Below are 18,773 nucleotides of genomic sequence, written 5' to 3'. Positions count from 1 at the left end.
TTTTGGACTCAAATTTGAATGATTTGAATGGAACTAACCCACAATAACGCTGTTTTCAGCATAATTGCCATAGTGTTGTTTTTGCGCAGAAATAAAAGTTCTCGGAATGACCTGGAAATTTACGAGGATTTTTTGGGGAATATATAAAAAATACTGGCGCAAGAATCAATCGTAGACGTGGAGCGAGGAGCCCACAAGCCGAGGAGGCGCGCCCCCCTGGTCGCGCCTTGCAGGCTTGTGAGGCCCTCGGGGCTCCGCCGCCTCCAACTCCAACTCTATTTAGTCCCTTTCACCCAGAAAAAAAATCAGGGAGAAGAGTTCATCGCGTTTTACGATACAGAGCTGCCGCCAACACCCGTTCTTCCTCTGGAGGGCAGATCTGGAGTCCGTTCTAGGCTCCGAAGAGGGGGAATCGATGCCTTTGTCATCACCAACCATCCTTCATTGCTAATTCCATGATGCTCTTCACCGTTCGTGAGTAATCTCATCGTAGGCTTGCTGGACGGTGATCGGTTGGATGAGATCTATCTTGTAATCGAGTTAGTTTTGATGAGGATTGATCCCTAGTATCCACTATGTTCTGAGATTGATGTTGCTACTACTTTGCTATGCTTAATGCTTGTCACTAGGGTCCGATTGCCATGATTTCAGATCTGAACCTATTATGTTTTCATCAATACATGTGTGTTCTTAATCCTATCTTGCAAGTTGTAGTCACCTACTATGTGTTATGACCCGGCAACCCCGGAGAGACAATAGCCGGTACCACTCCCGGAGATGACCATAGTATGAGGAGTTCATGTATTCACCAAGTGCTAATGCTTTGTTCCGGTTCTCTATTAAAAGGAGAACCTTAATATCCCTTAGTTTCCATTAGGACCCCTCTGCCACGGGAGGGATGGACAATAGATGTCATGCAAGTTCTTTTCATAAGCACGTATGACTATATACGGAATACATGCCTACATTACATTGACGAACTCGAGCTAGTTACATATATCCCAATGTTATAACTGTTGCATGATGAATGTCATCCGGCATAATTATCCATCACCGATCAAATGCCTATGAGTTTTTCCTACTGGTCCTTGCTACGTTACTTTGCCACTACTGTTGTCACAGCTGCTACTATTACCGTTGCTACTGTTGCTATCACACTAATTTGCTACTGAAACTTTGCTGCATATGCTTCGTTCAGGTGTGGTTGAATTGACAACTCAACAGCTAATACTCGAGAATATTCTTTTGCTTCCCCTTGTGTCAAATCAACAAATTTGGGTTCAATACTCTACCCTCGAAAACTGTTACGATCCCCTATACTTGTGGGTTATCACCGGCCCGAATCTCAGGGACTACACCTAGTGGGTGCGGTGGCGCGCACCCACCACCGGGCAAGCAAAAAGAGAAAACCAGGCGAAGAGCTTACCTGGAGCGCCCTCTCCAACACCTTGAGGTTGGCCACCGCCGACTGGGCGAAGGCGACCACCCCGCCCTTGTATCGGGCCATCACGTCCATGGCCGACGGCATTACCATGACCTGGCCGGTGGTCGAGGAGCTCGCCCTGGTCGCAGGCGGACGCCATGAAGCTGCGCCCATTCCGCCATCACCCACAACAACAAACGGGCCAGGCTACCGCTACCGCCGCTCGCTGCCTCTACGGCCGAGGTTTCCTACACCGCCAAAATGTCGATGGCTCGGTCATCGCCCCCAGCAACTTCGGCCTCGTGCCCGGTCCGTTGGCCCAGGTCGGATGCTGAACGGGCGAGCTCCTGGGCAGCCGGCTCGCCAGCGTGCGGCGCTGTCGCCTCAGGGGGCGGCTCCAGGTGGGCGTCCATGAGTGTAGGCGAGGCCATCACGTAGGTAACCTTAGGGGCCGACGGCAACACGGCGTCACTTACCGCCTAGGCCGAGGGCCCGCCGGCACTAGCTGACGCGGCCTTACCCTTTGCACGGAGTTCCCTCTCAAGTCACGCCGTTGCCGCATGGTCTGCGGTGAGCGACACAACCTGTTCAGCCTCGAGGGTCTCCGCCTCCGCCTCTGGCAACTGAATGGCATCACTGCAAAAGACAGAATAAATGGTCACGCGCTCAAACGCCACGCGGCAACAATGGAAAAAAGAAAGAGGCACGAGGCTCGAGAGAAATGTTACCTGGTGCCGAGGGGGATGTCGCGGGGCCCCGCCTAAGCATCCTCTGTGCCTCGCGCAGGGGTACCTGTCAGCAAAGTCGTTGATCGAGTCCTCTTGGCGACCGGGGCACCACCCGAACCGTCGGTCGGTCGCTTTTCGCGGTGCCGTTCCTCTGCCGGCTGGCAACGAACCGGGTGGGTAACACACTACTAGGAAAAGGCTTGCTAATGGCGCACCATTTTTTGCTACTAATGACGCACTATAGGTGCGCCACTAGCATCACGCCATTAGATTTTTTTACTAATGGCGCACCAGGTAGTGCGCCATTAGTATTGCTCACGGTGCGCCATTAGTATCTGGTATACTAATGGCGCACCAGGTAGTGCGCCATTAGTATATATCCTGGTGCGCCATTAGTATAGATCCCGATGCGCCATTAGTATAGATACTGATGCGCCATTAGTATATATCCTGGTGCGTCATTAGTATAGCTTATGGTGCGCCATTAGTATGCCTCCCTGGGCCATATTTACCCATATGCTCTGGCTTACTAATGACACACTAGTGTGCTGAGTGATGCGGCACTAGTATGAATATTAGGTATTTATTTTATTTTTCCTGATATTTGCACAGATTACAATAATATATTATTGCACAGAATATAGATAGCACGACATATAAACAACAGATTTATCGAATACAATAGAAGATTAGTCTCCGAATACAATTCATCATATTAGTCTCCGAGTTTAAAATACCGAACAAAGTTAGAACATTACAAGTCTCGAGACCGCGAGTAGCGAGTTTGTCTTCACATTACAAGTCGATATATCGACCATCTAAACTACCATCACATATAGAAGAGAGCTGCGGTCATCACGAGAAAGACAGGCAAAATTATCTAAAGTACAACATCATCGACACCAAGCATGTTACTGAAGCCGTGCCTGGAGAATCACATTCGCTTCCTTTGCCTACTACCCCTGTCCTCGTCTTCTTCCACCTGTTGCAGAAAGGTGTGGAACAAATTATGCTCCGGCAGGAATTTGTGCTAGTTCAAATTAGCGTACGGCACGATGAAATCACTTTGAAAGAAAAACTAACATTGTGAAACAAATGCATATTTTGGGAGAACCTCTACAATAAAGAAATCATCCAAAGTGCTTTCATAAATAGAAAAGCATAATTACTCATCCCCCTAGGCCACTACTACTTTATGTGTTGGACAGGAAATCGTACGTGACAACTGACAAGACAGTAAGATGTGTTCGATTTTATCAATGTTTATAGGCGACATGGTGTATGATGACATCAAGAATATTCATACTCATGTAAAAAAATCATACTGAGAACAATCGATTTACCTTGGTGATAACCTTCCTAGATTTCCGCCCAATCTTTGAACTTGAATCAGATTTGCAGTTGGCACTACTATGCCAAATAACCATTTTGTCCAAATAAATATTTCTACACCGCATACTTAATTAAACAAGTCATAATGGAATTTCAAGGCCCATAATTCAGAAAATGTAAAGTTTCTTTACATTATCTAGTGAACACGGAAAAATGAGAAGTATCTTCACAGATGAGAGCACTCTATAACATGCAAAATTAAAATCAGTAGAAACAAGGGAAATTTTTACCATCTTCATCACCAAACCCTTCAAAATCTTCCATATCATCCATGTCACCCATCTCGATATCATCACCTTCAACATACTCTATCTCGCCTTCCTGACTCTGTTGGATGCACAGGTGGCAGCAACAAGGCACATGGACATGGCGAAAAACTGGGAGGCCAACAAACACCAAATAAGCTAAACATCAAGCAAAGTTAAGATCAATCACTGTCATGCCCAGATAATTTATAGTGATTGTGTTTAAGCTTTTTAGGTGTTTCGGAACATTGTAGCACTAATATTTTTAAGCACAAAAGACAAATCATGTCCAGTGCATGTGTAAGGAGAACCTGAATCAACACCGCTGATAATAATAAATCTAACACTCTAATTACTCCCTCCACCAAGACAAGCAATCCGTGCCTGACATTTTAGACCCCAGGCCATTAAAAGTTTAGCCAGCAGCAACCAAATCTTCCCACATCAGTCATCACAACAAATCCCCTTAGATGAGCTCGATTCGACACTGTCCAAACAACGGAGCAGGGCACAGACAGAGTAGCCAGAGAGAAGCAGAGTCGCGCACGCACCTGCACCCCCTGGCCATGGCGCACATGAGCTCGTCGCCGACGGGGTGCACCGTGAATTAAACCAGGATTTTTTTAGATCCAGCATAACATGTATCCCTTACAAACCAAGAAAAACCATGATCTATCCATCCGTAGAATGACCTAGCATAAACCAGTAGCCCGCCCAAAAAAACAACAGCATACCCTATAGCAGCCATGCGGCAGAAATTAAAAAACAATCTATTATGTGGCCCGCCTTCAATTGGTTCATGTTTATACACATTTGTTTACAATAGAATTTATCCCTAATTCCCGCTCACCCCATGCGTGCAGTTTATCCCTAATTATTCTCCACCTGATTTTAATTATCGGGCCCAGTCTCTAATCTCTCTCCTCCTATTTAATTTAATCTATCCATCCCTGATTCCAAGGCTGGATATATTATATTGTTTGAGAGAAGGTGCGTTCTGTTTTAGGTCACAAAGATCAATAAAGTGCATGTATATGTCGTTTACCTGTTGATTTTGTAGGCAGTCATTTCAAGTATACTTGCTCTCCAATAACTGTATTATTTTATTTCTCTATAGCTGATTATGAATGAAACAGGCAATGTCTTACATGCATGCCTCATGGATATGAATTTCTATAGTGATGTTGTTACCATGCAGCCCAGATTTACGGCCTGAGAAGGTAAAACATATTAGTGAAGGTTTTACCATAATTTTTCTTAGATGAACATTGTCAACTACCAGAAGCTATTGCATGACCATGTTGATTCTACCGAGATGGAACAACCGCAGTAGTCCTACAACCGAATATGAAACATCTACGTTATTGTATTCTACATATAGATGGAACATTTCTTCATGTGTCTACCACAAATAAGTACAATAATCGAGCCTTCCCATTAGGTTACGCAATGAAATTTAATATACCATTGCATAGCTTCGGTCAAAGTTTGATGTTAAAATGATTACTTGATAAAATTCAACTACAATTAACTGTTTTGAATCTAGCCGTGCGTTCGCACGGGTTGACGGCTAGTAGGAACCAAACTGGGAGAGACTTTTGCTGGTATATGTCGAATCGACTTCCATAATTCTCTTGAACTCAGATTACACCGAGGTAATAGAAAACTTACTGGGATGGGACTGTAGAAATTGCGGCTCCTGTTATACCAAGCTTAAAACCATATATAAGTAGCGGAAGAAGGACCACAGTAGAAAGATCCATCTGGGAGAGGCTCCTCCTCAGCCATTCGTCCTCCTCGCCTTCTGTTGGGCTCAACTGTACCAATTCCGACAACAGAAAAACAAATGTTCCTTCTATCAGAGAAAAACACCAACATAATGTCCACTGTTCTTTAGCAGCTAAAAAAGTATCACATTTGGTCTGCTCACCTTCACATCCGTGAGATCGACGTTCCTCTTCCTGAGATACTTCATGAACTCCCGGAAGTTCGCCTCCGTGGGCCGGTAGTGCCCGCTATGAGGCCAGGCAGCCTGAAGACGAAGAAGGGTAACTGAATCAGACAGCTGAGCTTGGAACTCCAAACATGAAACTGTGACAAGAGTAGAAATCTGCAGATCCAGACACCTTTAGGATCCCGTTCGCGACGACTAATCTCCCGGCAGCAGATGTGGCTCCACTGGCAAGGAAGCTGGAGTGCTGAAATGTCCCTTTGCTTTTCTGCAACAATGTGCTTATTTCATCAGTTACAGGTAAATTTTATGATCCAGGTACCAGTAAAGTACTGCTGACAACGGACAAAAGCCACTATTCTCTGACCGAGCCTATGTACAGAATTTTCGTTGTGCTCAACACAAAGATCCATTTTGCATCCTTGGGCCCCTCGGACGTGTCGACAATCTTGCGGCTCAGCCTGTACATCATCATCTTATTCTCGATTGTTACCTCATAGAACTCCCTCTCTCCCTGCACAAAGAAACAACACCATGTTCAGATATGTGACATTTTATGCCCTGTTTTTTTTTGTTTTGTTTCCTTGCTTGAACGCTAGTACTACATTTTCTAATTTCATATTTCTAATGGATTGGTCTACAGGTCGCAGCAACTTACAGGGCCAAGATACCTGATGCATTGCTGCAGCAGCTTCCATCTTGGGCAGTGGTCCTCAAGATTAATCTCTTTTCCTTCACCTACATCCAACCTGCCACAAACGGAATTTCAGAAATCATGAGCCTTTTTCGCCACTGCTGCTACCAGCTGCTAAGTGCTAATTCTACTCACTGCTCCTGCTACAGCTACAACTACTTCTACTTTATTATCCTTCCTGCTTTTCCTGCTGGACATGGACTCATGGTGGTGGTGGTCATGGTGCTGCTTCTTGCTCGTCTCTCTACAAGCAGCCGCCTCCGTAGCCGGCGTTCTTGAATAGCTCCTGCTTGATGGCGTCCGCGCTTATCATCTCCCTCTGCATCTGCACCCACAAAACTCCAATCAATGAGATGGAATTGGTGACCTGACCAGCTGAACTGATGATGGTAGCTCAAGAAGAAGATGAATCTATCCATGTTTGCTGGTGGATGATGAATCCATGGATGGAGGAGTTCTTGGTTACCTCGGAGCAGGATGCGTGCATGGCGAAGTCGTTGAAGCAGCTGACGACGCACTGCTGGATGTCGAGGCCGAGCGTGTCCAGGGTGCTCACCGTCGACAGCAGCAGCCCCGGCTTGGCCGCACAGTAGATCTCCACTCAGGTGTCGCCCTCCTCCCCCTCCTTGCGCTCCACCTCGAACTTCAACAACACATCCCTCGGTCACCACCATTTTTTCCAAGCCGCAGCGGCAGCAATGGCGCAGCTCTCTGCTCCATTGGCGACACAAGCTCTCGGAAGAAGATATCCTATCCCTGTACTGACCTTGGGGGTGTTCCTGGCGAGCATCTCGTTGGGTTGAGCTCCCAGAACACGCTAAGCAGCGGCGGCGCCTCCGCCGCCGCCGCCTCCGGTCCGTCCATCTCCTCCTGTAACCGCCGGATCCTCTCCAGCAGCTCCTTCATGTAGTCGATGGTGTCCCCCAGGATCGACGTCCTGTCCATCTACAAACGCCCAAAATCAAGAACGACATTCAGAGTTACTCCCAGTCCCAAGATTCCACCACCCCTCATTCTGCCAAGATGGATGATTTGGTGGTGTTCATTCACCTTGCTGATCTTGGGCACGACGGAGCGGGGCATGGAGAGGCGGTCGATGAGGCGCTTCCGACGGCGGCGCTCGACCATCAGGTTCTTAGATGGCATGCCCTCCACCCGCTTCTCCCTCGATGCCGGCATCGCCGACATTTGGCCCTGGCCGAACGCGCCACCATTAGCCCCCGTAGCCAGCCCGGGCTCCACCTTGCAGGCGGCGAGGGAGCGGCCGTGGCGGCGAGCGTCGTGCGCCCGGAGGTTCGCCAGGTGCTTGCCGCTCTGAACTTGCGGCGCACCTCGAAGACGCCGGTGGCGGCCGCGCGGCCGGGGGCTGTCGAAGGGATTCCCGCAGCAACGCGCCTCCTCCGTGACCCACCACCAGGCACCGCCGGTTAACAATGGCGCACCCCGGATCGGTGCGCTGATACCAATGGCGCATCCCCATGCAATGCGTCATTAGTAAATATTTTTTCTATATAGCAATGACGCATTTTACAGAGGTGCGCCAATAGTAATCTTTTTTTTGGATAGCAATGCCGCACCTCAAAGAGGTGCGCCATTAGTAATATTTTTTTTTGGATAGCAATGACGCTCGGGGGGAGGGAGGGGGTGGGTGGTGCGCTCGGCCGATTCTGTTCGGGGGAACCGAGCGAGGAGACAGGGGAGAGTGCGGGGGGTCGTCGGCGGCGGTAGAGCGGGGGAGGGTGCGGGGGGTCGTCGGCGGCGGTGGAGCAGGGGAGGGAGCGGGAGGTCGTCGGCGGCGGTGGAGCGGGGGAGGGTGCGGGGGGTCGTCGGGGGCGGTGGAGCGGGCCGGGGAGGGTGCAGGGGGTCGGCGGCGGCGGCGGTGGAGTGGGGGAGGGTGCAGTGGGTGCTTGGCGGCGGTGGAGCGGGGGAGGGAGCGGGGGGTCGTCGACGGCGGTGGAGCGGGGGAGGGTGCGGGGGGTACTCGGCGGCGGTGGAGCGGGGGAGGGTGCGGGGGGTGCTCGGCGACGAGGGTGGTGGTGCGCCATTAGTAGTTTTGCAAAAAAAAATTATATAGTGACGCACCACCTACATATGCGCCATTAGTAAGCCTGGTTACTAATGACGCACCTCCTCTAGTGCGCCATTAGTAGTTCTGCAAAAATAAAAAATAGTAGTGGTGCACCACCAGCAGATGGCGCCATTAGTAGTTTGCAAAAAAGAAAACCGAATTTTTTTTATAGTAGTGGCGCACTACTAATAGATGCGCCATTAGTAAGCAGGTTACTAATGGCGCACCAGCTTCTGGTGCGCCATTAGTAGTTTTGCAAAAAAAATAAAAATAAAAAAATATAGTAGTGGCGCACCGAGAGTGTGGTGCGCCATTAGTATCCACCACACTAATGGCACACCTCACATGATGCGCCATTACTATATAGTAGTGGCGCACTGCTTGTGTGGTGCGTCATTAGTATCTATATCATCTATAGCCCTTTTCCTAGTAGTGACAGTCGGCCAACCTCTAGCCGGAAACTCCACGTACAACACCTGCGCATCGTCGTCGTTGTCCGTCCAATCCTGCACGGACCCGTCGGGAGGGTGGCACGACGAGCCCGCCCCGCAAGCTGCTTCGTTTGTCGGCTCGTCGTCCTCGCCGTCATCCTCCTTGCGACCATCGCTCTCCTCCGCCTTTGGTGCGTCTGAGCCCTCGGGGTCCTCGTCCGACTCGAAGTTGTCAGCATCGGAATCCTCTCGGACGGGGTCGAAAATATCCGGGTTCGGGCAATCTAGCGTATTCTGCCGAACGAAAAGCAAAGTAGCGCCACCACCATGCCTCAAACAGTGCAAAAAGGAAAGGGGAAAAGATTCCAATCGGCCGAGAGACTCACCATCGGTGCCTGGTTCTCGCGATGGTACGACACCAAGCCGAATATCCACTCTTCCTCGTCGAGCTGGAAGTTAGTCATCTTGTTCACCGGGGTGGCCACCTTGCTCAGCATCAGTCTCACCATCGACAGTCGGCTCGGGTCCTTATGACCGCTCATGTCGGAGATCTGGTGCGACCTTGCCTACAACGGCAACACTCGGCGGGAGACGAAGGTCGCCACCAGATCCGAGGCCACTAGCCCCATGGAGCCGATGATCTCCCGCAACCGGCCCTCGATCAACAACAGCTGCTCCCTGTGCATCTCAGTGCGCCCCTGTTAGCGGCTCATCGGTGAAGGGCGGGAGGTTGACCCAATCTCTCCCCAAGCCGATGCCGCAGACTTAGAAGAAGGTGCGCTGCCATTTCTTGAAGGACTTCTTGAACTTCATCTACAGGAACGGACTGCCACCCCGCCTGTACACCACCGCAGCGTCGCAGGAGTACGGCGCCTCGGCGTGCATCTACGGGCTGAAGTAGAAGAAGTGGCGGAAGAAGAAAGGAAAGGGGCAAGACCCCAGATATGCCTCACATAGTGTGACGAAGCATGTGAGGTACAAGACAGAGTTGGGCACCATATGATGCATCTAGAGCCCATAAAGGTCGAGCAACTCGGCAGCCCAAAGCCGACCTTGAAATGCATCCCAAAGACAACACGCTCGCCGCCGCGGGGATCCTGTGCGTGCTCCTGGCCGGCGTGCGGGCCTCGACGAGCTCCACGACCGGAAGTTTCCGCGTCCTCCGGAGGTGCTTGATGCGCTCCTCCGTCATGACCGAACCCTCCCACGAGCCGGATGGGAGTGTGCCCATCTCAATAGGCGCCGATGGCAAGATGGAAAGGAAGAGGCGAGAAAGACAGCCCCCATCGGATCGACCGGGGGGAAGCGCCGCGGGCACGAGGAGGAAGGAAGGAGGCAAGAACCGAGGTGCAAGGTGCGGGAGGTGGGGGAGGCAATGGCGAAGCCAGCCTTCCGTTATCCTTTTAAAGCACCGGGGGATATGCGGGGGCACCGGATCGGTTGCACCCACGTCCCCATTAACCCACAATCCATGCGTGCATTAAACCGCGCGGGGAACGCCAACCGTTAGCCCATGACGCAGAAAATCTCGTGCTCAGACCGAGCCGTCGGGCCGGGCTTGCAGCGATGTCCCATCGCATCCGTGGTGGTGGGCCCACCATGCGCATCCCGCCCACACGTGGCGTATGCCCGTTGACCCCAATCCCAAGGCATCGTTGCGGGGCCCGAGGCATCACTGCAGGTCCCGTGGTGCCGTGGCGTCCGACCAAGCCATGGTCGACTGCATCCTCAAGTCGAGGGGGGGACCACTCACTCCTTTTGCCCGGAGGCCTCCGGACCCCGATGGTTTCGGGGGTTAGTGATGGGGATATTACCCCTGGGTATACCAAGAGTAGATATTAGCCCTCTCCAAGACATTTGCGGGCCGCCTGCCCCCCCCCCCCCAGGACGGCTGGCGATAGCCGAACCATATGGCCAACGCGTGCCGAGGCCGGCTGGTGATAGCTGGCCCATTCGGCTAGCGCATGCCTAGCCGGATGGTGATAGTCGGCCCACTCAACCAACGCATGCCTGGTCGACTAGCGATAACCGGCTCCCTTGGCCGACCCGTGCCTGGTCGCCTCGTGGGATTCGGCCCGCAGGCTGGCCCGCCTCCAGCCGGACGGTTGGCTCTTGTCCAACCGACCGTACCTCCGTGCGAAGACAAGAGAGGACAAATGATGGTAAGGCCGCTGCGGTAGTGGTACATGCTAACAACCTGGCACGGCCACGACATGATGGAGGGGTCAGCAGGGTTACACGGCCCCTATCATCACCGATGCTGACCAGGCAGGTCGGCCCTATAGCCACGATCCCCCATACACACGCGCCCTCGTTACTCGGCGCGTCAACCGCTGATGCACACGACTGGTGGCCCCCGCGCCAGACAGGACACGACAGTCGGTGGGCTCCATAGCCAGTCGGAGAGTTTAGGAGCTAGACCCCACCTCCTATCCTATTCACACCACTGTATCCCCCTGGCTACACTATAAAGCCTCCTCCTAGCCCCTAGGAGAGGACATGGCGGAGGAGAAACGCACAACCCTAGACAGATTTACACACGCACATAGAACACCATTGAGGCAGCGAGACCGAAAGCCAGAGCTCCGTCTCCCTCCTCACGAACAGCTCAAGGAGCACCATTTGTACTATGATTCCCATATAGTCACACACACAGGACTAGGGGTTTTACCTCGCCGGAGGGTCCTGAACCTTGGTAGATCGGCGTCATGTGTGTTATGCCTACACCAATTCCAAGACACCGTCGGCGCCAATCAGCCCCAAACCACGAGTTAAGCCACCCCATGGCATCTGTCCCGAAAATGCCACGACAAGCCTCCTGACACCAACAATTGTGGTCAATGTGACATCCTAGGACGCAATAACACGACATGCAACACCAGGAAAAGAACGGACGATGCCAACACTAGCACGAGTTAGTCAGGTGGCCCGTACAGGCGGTTCTAGTGTTCAATGCGGAGGTACGAGTATTGGCCGTTTAGGATGGACTGGTGTTAGAGGTAGTGCGCAAGGAGCCGCTAGGGGTGGCTGTGGAGGCCCTCTGAATGCTATAGTTGCCAGCGGTGGTGGTCTTGTTTCCGGCGGTGGTAAGAGATGAAGGATTGATAAAGGACCGCCCATTGTCGTATTGCTCAATCTAGGTGGTAGATACAATATAAATGGTAAATTTGATGCTTTATTTTCTGAAAACTTGCATTTGTTGCTATATCAATTGTCTTTACATAATAATTTGTTGATATATGTTACTAACAATTTGTAATGTTTGTAGGCATGGCTTCATTTGGTTCCATCCCGAGGCTTCCGTGTGCTGACCGAGAGGACATGTCAAACAATTAGAATGAGGCAACTGTCGTGGGAATGATCTTGACAATAATACCACGGGTACAAATGAGGGGCGGATCGTAGCTAAGGCATAGTGGATACACTCGGATGTACGTGTTCGGGTCCCACTCCGGAGTGGTAACAACCCTACGTCTCGAGCCCTCAGGCTTGTGTTTTCTTATGGCGGGTGTGATAGTACACGATGATGAAACCTTGGTCAGGAGCTCGGAAGTAGCTTATATAGAATGCGCCGCGACCGGCCGAGCCTCATTACAAGGGCGAGTTAATGCTAATAACTGTGAAAGTTACTAGTAACGGCAGCTCTAACTCTAGAGTTTCTCGTAACACACGTCTTCACTCCACTTCATGTGATAGTTTAAGTTTGTAGCCGTTGCAGCCTCTTCGTTTCCCATGCCTTGTTGCAGTCTGAGTGTTGGGGCACATCCGATTAACACAAGATGATCCGAGTGACCTTGTGCAGTCCGAGTGAGGACATTCTTGCCCGAGTGTGGTCACTACTGCACCGGTGGCTTTGGGGACACTCATGTCCACGTGGGGTCTTAGGTGGGCCTTGGGGCGTTGGTGTGTAGGACTACCCGTAATGGACAACCCCGTCAGTAGCCCCCGAATCAGTTCAGGTTTTACTGGCTGAGTGGATGAAACTCTTTGGTGCCCTCGGTATCTCAGTGATGCCGAGGTTGTAGCTCAGGGCTACATCACTCGGATTCGCACAAAACCACTATGGATTCAAGAGCGAAAGATTCTAAGTGTTGGAGCATGTCAGCAAGCTTACAATAGATAATAATTAAATATCTTTTGGGAAGATAGATTCCATGATTTGGATGATCATGAACTCGGAGCTCTGAATGTCCAATAGGTGAGATAGGACAGATCCGACTCGCACTGTGGTAAGGGCGATCTAGTCGCCTTCTTGCGTTGTCCGAATGATTGGGGTCCCACGGAAGGACGAGCGACATGATATTCAACTCACCTCATTACGCGACGTGGATACGAAATCCATTCGGATTATGAGGGAGGCGGCTTCTCCATGCTTTTTTGAATTGAAGGAGCACGCATGGGTAGCGGAAAAGGCGGCGACGTTGGTAGTAGAGGTAGTGGAGAGACGCCTCATTTCATGCCCTTGAGATTTCGTTGTCGTGCTACAGGTGCGCTGTCCCGGGGATCCCGCGGATCTTCCTCATGCTGTGAAGTACTCGATGAGGGTATCTCCCTGTGGTGTATAAATGGGACAAGGTAGCGGGGGGGGGGGGGGGGAGAATCACGTCGCCAGTTCTGAGATATTTCCATCTCCTCCCCCGAAACTTGCCGTTGTGGGTGAAAGCTCTTCGCCACCTTCGACATCCTCCTGCCTGGCCACTCCACCGCATGGCACGGTGAAGTGCATGATAGAGAAGGCCGAGCGGGTCAAGAAGGGCTCACGTGGGTCTTCCTCGAGTATCGGGGCCCTCCCGTCGGGCTGGATTCAGGGGGACTCGCTGTCGTTTTGAGTCTCCAAGGGGCGCATGCTGGAGATGGAGAGCGAGGTCCTGGTGGCTCCAGGGAGCTGGCGGGTGCCGGACAAGGGCGAGCTGGAGCCCGCGCCTAGAAGCGACGAGCGAGTTCTCCTCGTCACCCATGTGGAAAGAAGTTTTTCTATGCCTCCGCATCCATTCTTCCGCATGTTCCTCAATTTTTTTCAGCATGCAGCTCCATCATCTTCCCCTAATGTTGTCTCGTACTTAGCTTCGTTCATGTCCTTGTGCGAGAACTTCCTTGGATGCTATCCGCACTGGGGATTACTAAACCACTTGTTCACATCCGAGTCAAGACAATGAAAAAGTCTTCTCAGTCGGGGGGGGGTGGGTGGGAAGACGAATGTATTGCAACTCTACGGGGGTTTAGGAATACATCTTAGAGGCAAAAGTATTTTTCCTCAGATGTCTTTCCGTGATTATATGAAGGGTTGATAAGACTCCTAGTTCTATTGCTAGGATCTTCCAGTCGGTGAGGGTCATTCGGGTCTTCCGCTTTATCCTTCCTTGACCGTGTCGAAGGAGGAGAGGACGGATGTATACATTCTAGTGATAGCATTTGGTTGCCTTATTGCGGAAGGGTGTCAATGGGATAGAACTTCCAGAAGTCTTCTTTCAGCCGAGGATCTAGCCTCTTCAGGCCAGGGCCCACCCCATGTGGCTGTATAATGGGCTGAATAACCCAACCCGCTTTCACCCGGAGGAGATCGAGGCGGAGCAGTTGGAAGATAAGCTCAAGGGCATAATGATGACCCACAAGTATAGGGGATCAATCGTAGTCCTTTTGATAAGTAAGAGTGTCGAACCCAACGAGGAGCAGAAGGATCTGACAAGTGGTTTTCAGCAAGGAAAAATCTGCAAGCACTGAAATTGTCGGTAACAAGTGATTGTGTGGTGAGATGATTCGTAGCGAGCAACAAGTAACAAAAGTAGAAACAGTGCAGCAAAGTGACCCAATCCCTTTTGTATCAAGGGACAAGCCTGGACAAAGTCTTACAAGAGGAAAAAACGCTCCCGAGGACACACGGGAATTTCTGTCATGCTAGTTTCATCATGTTCATATGATTCACGTTCGTTACTTTGATAGTTTAATATGTGGGTGGACTGGCGCTTGGGTACTGCCCTTACTTGGACAAGCATCCCACTTATGATTAACCCCTCTCGCAAGCATCCGCAACTACGAAATAAGAATTAAGAGAAAGTCTAACCATAGCATTAAACTAGCGGATCCAAATCAGCCCCTTACGAAGTAATGCATAAACTAGGGTTTAAGCTTCTGTCACTCTAGCAACCCATCATCTACTTACTACTTCCCAATGCCTTCCTCTAGGCCCAAATAATGGTGAAGTGTTATTTAGTCGACGTTCACATAACACCACTAGAGGAAAAACAACATACAACATATCAAAATACCGAACGAATACCAAATTCACATGACTATTATTAGCATGACTTATCCCATGTCCTCAGGAACAAAAGTAACTACTCACAAAGCATTATCATAATCATGATCAGAGGTGTAATGAGTAGCATCAAGGATCTGAACATAAACTCTTCCACCAAGTAATCCAATTAGCATCAACTACAAAGAGTAATCAACACTACTAGCAACCTTACAAGTACCAATCGGAGTCGCGAGACGGAGATTGGTTACAAGAGATGAACTAGGGTTTGGAGATGAGATGGTGCTGATAAATATGTTGATGGTGATGAGTCCCCTCCGATGAGAGGAGTGTTGGTGATGACGATGGCGACGATTTCCCCCTCCGGGAGGGAAGTTTCCCCGGCAGGATCGTCCTGCCGGAGCCCTAGATTGGTTCTGCTCAAGTTCCGCCTCGTGGCGGCAACGAAACCACGAAAAAGCTCTCTCCTAATTTTTTTCTGGACGAAACCCTCCATATAGCGAAAGAGGGGGGCAAGTGGGCCAACAGGGTGCCCACAAGCCCCCATGGTGCGACCTGGGGGGGTGGCCGCGCTGTGCAGGCTTGTGGCCACCCCTTGGCCCTCCTCCGGTACTTCTTTGGCCCAGTATTTTTTATATATTGGGAAAAAATCTACGTTGATTTTCACGGCGTTTGGAGTTGCGCAGAATAGGTATCTCAACTTTGCTCCACTTTCAGGCCAGAATTCTACTTGCCAGTATTCTCCCTCTTCATGTAAACCTTGCAAAATAAGAGAGAAAAGGCATAAGAATAGTACCGTGAACTGAAATAACAGCCAAGGAAGCGATAAATATCAACGTGAAAACATGATGCAAAATGGACGTATCACATAACACCCGTGCGAGACAACCCCAGGGGCACCAGGTTGGTGCCTCGTTTCTTGGAGGAGCGATCGTCGAATGAGGTAAGCCACCAAGCGCTTGGACTGAGTGAACTTCATTGTCGTTTTAGTCTGTGTTTGTAATTTGGTTTCCTCCACTCAGCAGGCCTTTACTGGGCTAGTCAGCTCCGTTCTAGTGGTTGAACGTGTGTCCATTGATGTGGCGAGTGGCAACGAACACCAAGGGGACTCAAAATATGATGAAGATGACGATGACGACGAGGAAACAAAAGAGAGTGACGATGAACACGGGGACAGGGCAGAGTCTTCTCCTTCTGATGAAGTCCCGCCTGAAGCTCGTTCCAAGGTGCGCCATGGCCCTGGGGTCCATGGTGGGGGAGCCACGACCCAAATGGTGACGAAACCATCTCCTACTGGAGCAGGCGACAATCTCGATCCATTTGCTTGGCGGGAATGATCTCCCCCTTGTGATCCTTCATGGCTTGGATCGGACACGGTTGGTCCAAAAGGTGGCTCTTGGACTCAGCCTTCTTTTTGCCTGCCCAATCTTTCTTGTTCGTGTGCTTGGGCTTGTTTTGGCTTTGTTCTGGGACATCAGCTACTTCGGCTTTGCTCGATGGGGCGCCCTTTCACTATTGTTTTTTTCCCGACGTTGCCCGACTGCAGGGTCTCACTGGCTCGGCCTTTGCCGTTCCGGAGGCGGTCTTCTTCTTTGCCATTCGCATACCAGTTGGCGATTTCCATTGCCTAACTAAGGGACAGATCCCCTGATCGGCCAAACTTGAGGACGTGCTCCCGGTACCGAGTGCTTGCTTTGAAAGCGCACACGGCCAGATGCTCGGTGATGTTCTCCACTTTGTTGTGCAATGTTGTTCAACGTTGGATGTACTCTCAGAGGGTCACATTGCTCTTCTGGACACAGTGTTGCGGCTCTGTTAGGCCACCTGGGCTCTTGTAGGTGCCTTCGAATGTTTTGACGAACACTCGGGCAAGATCTCCCCAGCTATGAATGCTACTAGTGGGAAGCTGATCGAGCCATGCCCTTGCTGATCCCTATAGCATGAGCAGCATATGCTTCATCATGACGAAGTCGCCACCAATGCCTATCTGGACGGCCACTCGGTAATCTTCAAACCAGATGTCTAGTTTGGACTCACCATTGAACTTGCCGATCTCCGTGGCCCATCGGTAATTGGAGGGGATCTCCACTTCACAGATGTGCCGGCCGAAACAGTCAAGGCCAGATACCACTTGACCTGACCACTATCGGTCAACCACATTCTGCATGATCATGGACCTCGCGTTGAACTAAGGGGCTCGGTAGCCATCGTCCACATAACCCGTGTGCCGATTAGGGCTTGGCATCCGGTCATGGGGTCGGTGTCCGAGTGAACCGCTCCTCGGAGGAGGCGTTCTGCTACGAATCCAATAATCATCTCTCCAATCCTCGCTAGGCCTCTCTCAAGATCAGGACATGTTTGATGTCTTCCGGGTGCATGCGGGCTGTGATCCGACGGCATCGTGTCCGCCTGGACGAACCTGATGTGGATACAGTATCGTGATTGCAACACTGCTGAGTTTTGTTGCAAGGCAGTCTGCACCAAAGCCGGATCGAATGCCTTCCCCGACCGCGGACTCACCTAGTGGAATGGAATCAATGATCCGAGTGGCGGTGGCCAGGTTTAACAAAGGTGTCCACATCACCTCAATGCGATGCTGGCGGTCATTCAGAAACAACTATCAGCGATTGTGACTAGAACTAGGATGGTCCCTCGCGACCCGAGTGTCGGGTGACTGCCAGAGTCTCTTGGGTCATTCGCACTCGGCCAGAGTGGCCTCACGCGTATTTTCCAGTGCGATCTCCTCTAGGGCGTTCCCGATGATGGGGTACGAAGAGCTTGTTCGCTCCTCTGCCAAAGTTTCTCCCGCTGCTGTTCCGTGAGAGGTTGTGGGACATGATGACTACCGTCTCCATGACGAGGCTCCCTGTCATTGTGCCTGAGAGAGTCTCTGCAGTGAATCCAGGGGCTTCTCTCCTGGTCGTGTCGGCCATCAAGACCTCCGCGGCATCTTCACTGCTTTCACAGTCGGAACCGCCGAACGATCCTTCGCTTGATGAAGAGAAGAGTTGACGGTGGTCTCATCTAAATTGAGCACAACCACCTACCCTGAAGTGGCCTGGTGGGCACCGCATGTTTGATCCATCGCTATAGTCATAGCGCCGTGAGTGATTGCGACGAACCCCATCACGACACGACGTGGGGGTACTGAGCGGTACAGTACCGATGGATGTCGGATCAGGACCCCATGCGCAACCGCGCTGAAGTGCGATGTACCTCGAGTGAGAAGGGCATCGGTGCCCAGCAGTGTGTCCTGTAACCATGCTGAGTCGTCAACGACAAAGCTGAAGGAACTGTCATGGGAATGACCCTGACAATAGTACCTAGGGGTACGAACGAAGGGGCGAACACTAACTAGGCGCAGCGGATACACTCGGATGTATGAGTTCATGCCCCACTCAGAAGTGGTAACAGTCCTATGTCTCGAGCCTTGAGGGTGATGTTTTTCTTCTGGGGTATCAAGGATTACAAGTTGCTGAACCCTTGAGCAGGAGCCCTGAAGTGGTAACAGTGACCTATATAGAGTGCGCCACGACCGACCGAGCTTCATTACAAGGGCAATAATGCTAATAACTATGGAATTTA

At 51.1% G+C, this 18,773-nt stretch overlaps 1 protein-coding gene across 6 annotated transcripts; it reads right to left on the bottom strand.

The window, feature by feature from the left end:
* Window positions 1–2,934: 2,934 nt before the first annotated feature.
* Window positions 2,935–7,799, bottom strand: LOC123448791 (IQ domain-containing protein IQM6-like). 6 transcript variants are annotated; one of them, XM_045125801.1, is made up of 9 exons: window positions 6,900–6,995; window positions 6,411–6,758; window positions 6,107–6,253; window positions 5,915–6,007; window positions 5,719–5,820; window positions 5,460–5,605; window positions 3,774–3,920; window positions 3,495–3,561; window positions 2,935–3,133 (listed from the first exon to the last, which is right to left on the bottom strand). In XM_045125801.1, exons 2-7 carry the CDS (start codon window positions 6,435–6,437, stop codon window positions 3,842–3,844), a joined length of 594 nt encoding a protein of 197 aa, XP_044981736.1. In that variant the 5' UTR covers window positions 6,438–6,758; window positions 6,900–6,995; the 3' UTR covers window positions 2,935–3,133; window positions 3,495–3,561; window positions 3,774–3,841. The 6 variants fall into 6 exon arrangements, with proteins under 6 accessions (XP_044981736.1, XP_044981737.1, XP_044981735.1 ...); XM_045125802.1 differs by having other exon boundaries at window positions 3,495–3,558; XM_045125800.1 differs by lacking the exon at window positions 3,495–3,561.
* Between the last annotated feature and the right edge of the window lie 10,974 nt (window positions 7,800–18,773).

The sequence above is a fragment of the Hordeum vulgare genome, chromosome 4H (assembly GCF_904849725.1).
Source record: "Hordeum vulgare subsp. vulgare chromosome 4H, MorexV3_pseudomolecules_assembly, whole genome shotgun sequence".
Lineage (NCBI taxonomy): Eukaryota > Viridiplantae > Streptophyta > Magnoliopsida > Poales > Poaceae > Hordeum > Hordeum vulgare.
Note: the sequence above shows the minus strand (reverse complement) of the source record. Positions and strands in the feature narration are given on the sequence as shown.

Coding starts and splice junctions, on each gene's coding strand:
- LOC123448791 (XM_045125801.1), bottom strand. CDS start 6,437: ATGGAAGCTGCTGCAGCAATGCATCAG. Junction 6,008..6,106: donor AAATTCTGTACATAGGCTCG/GTCAGAGAATAG, acceptor ACATTGTTGCAG/AAAAGCAAAGGGACATTTCA. Junction 5,606..5,718: donor TCGATCTCACGGATGTGAAG/GTGAGCAGACCA, acceptor GAATTGGTACAG/TTGAGCCCAACAGAAGGCGA.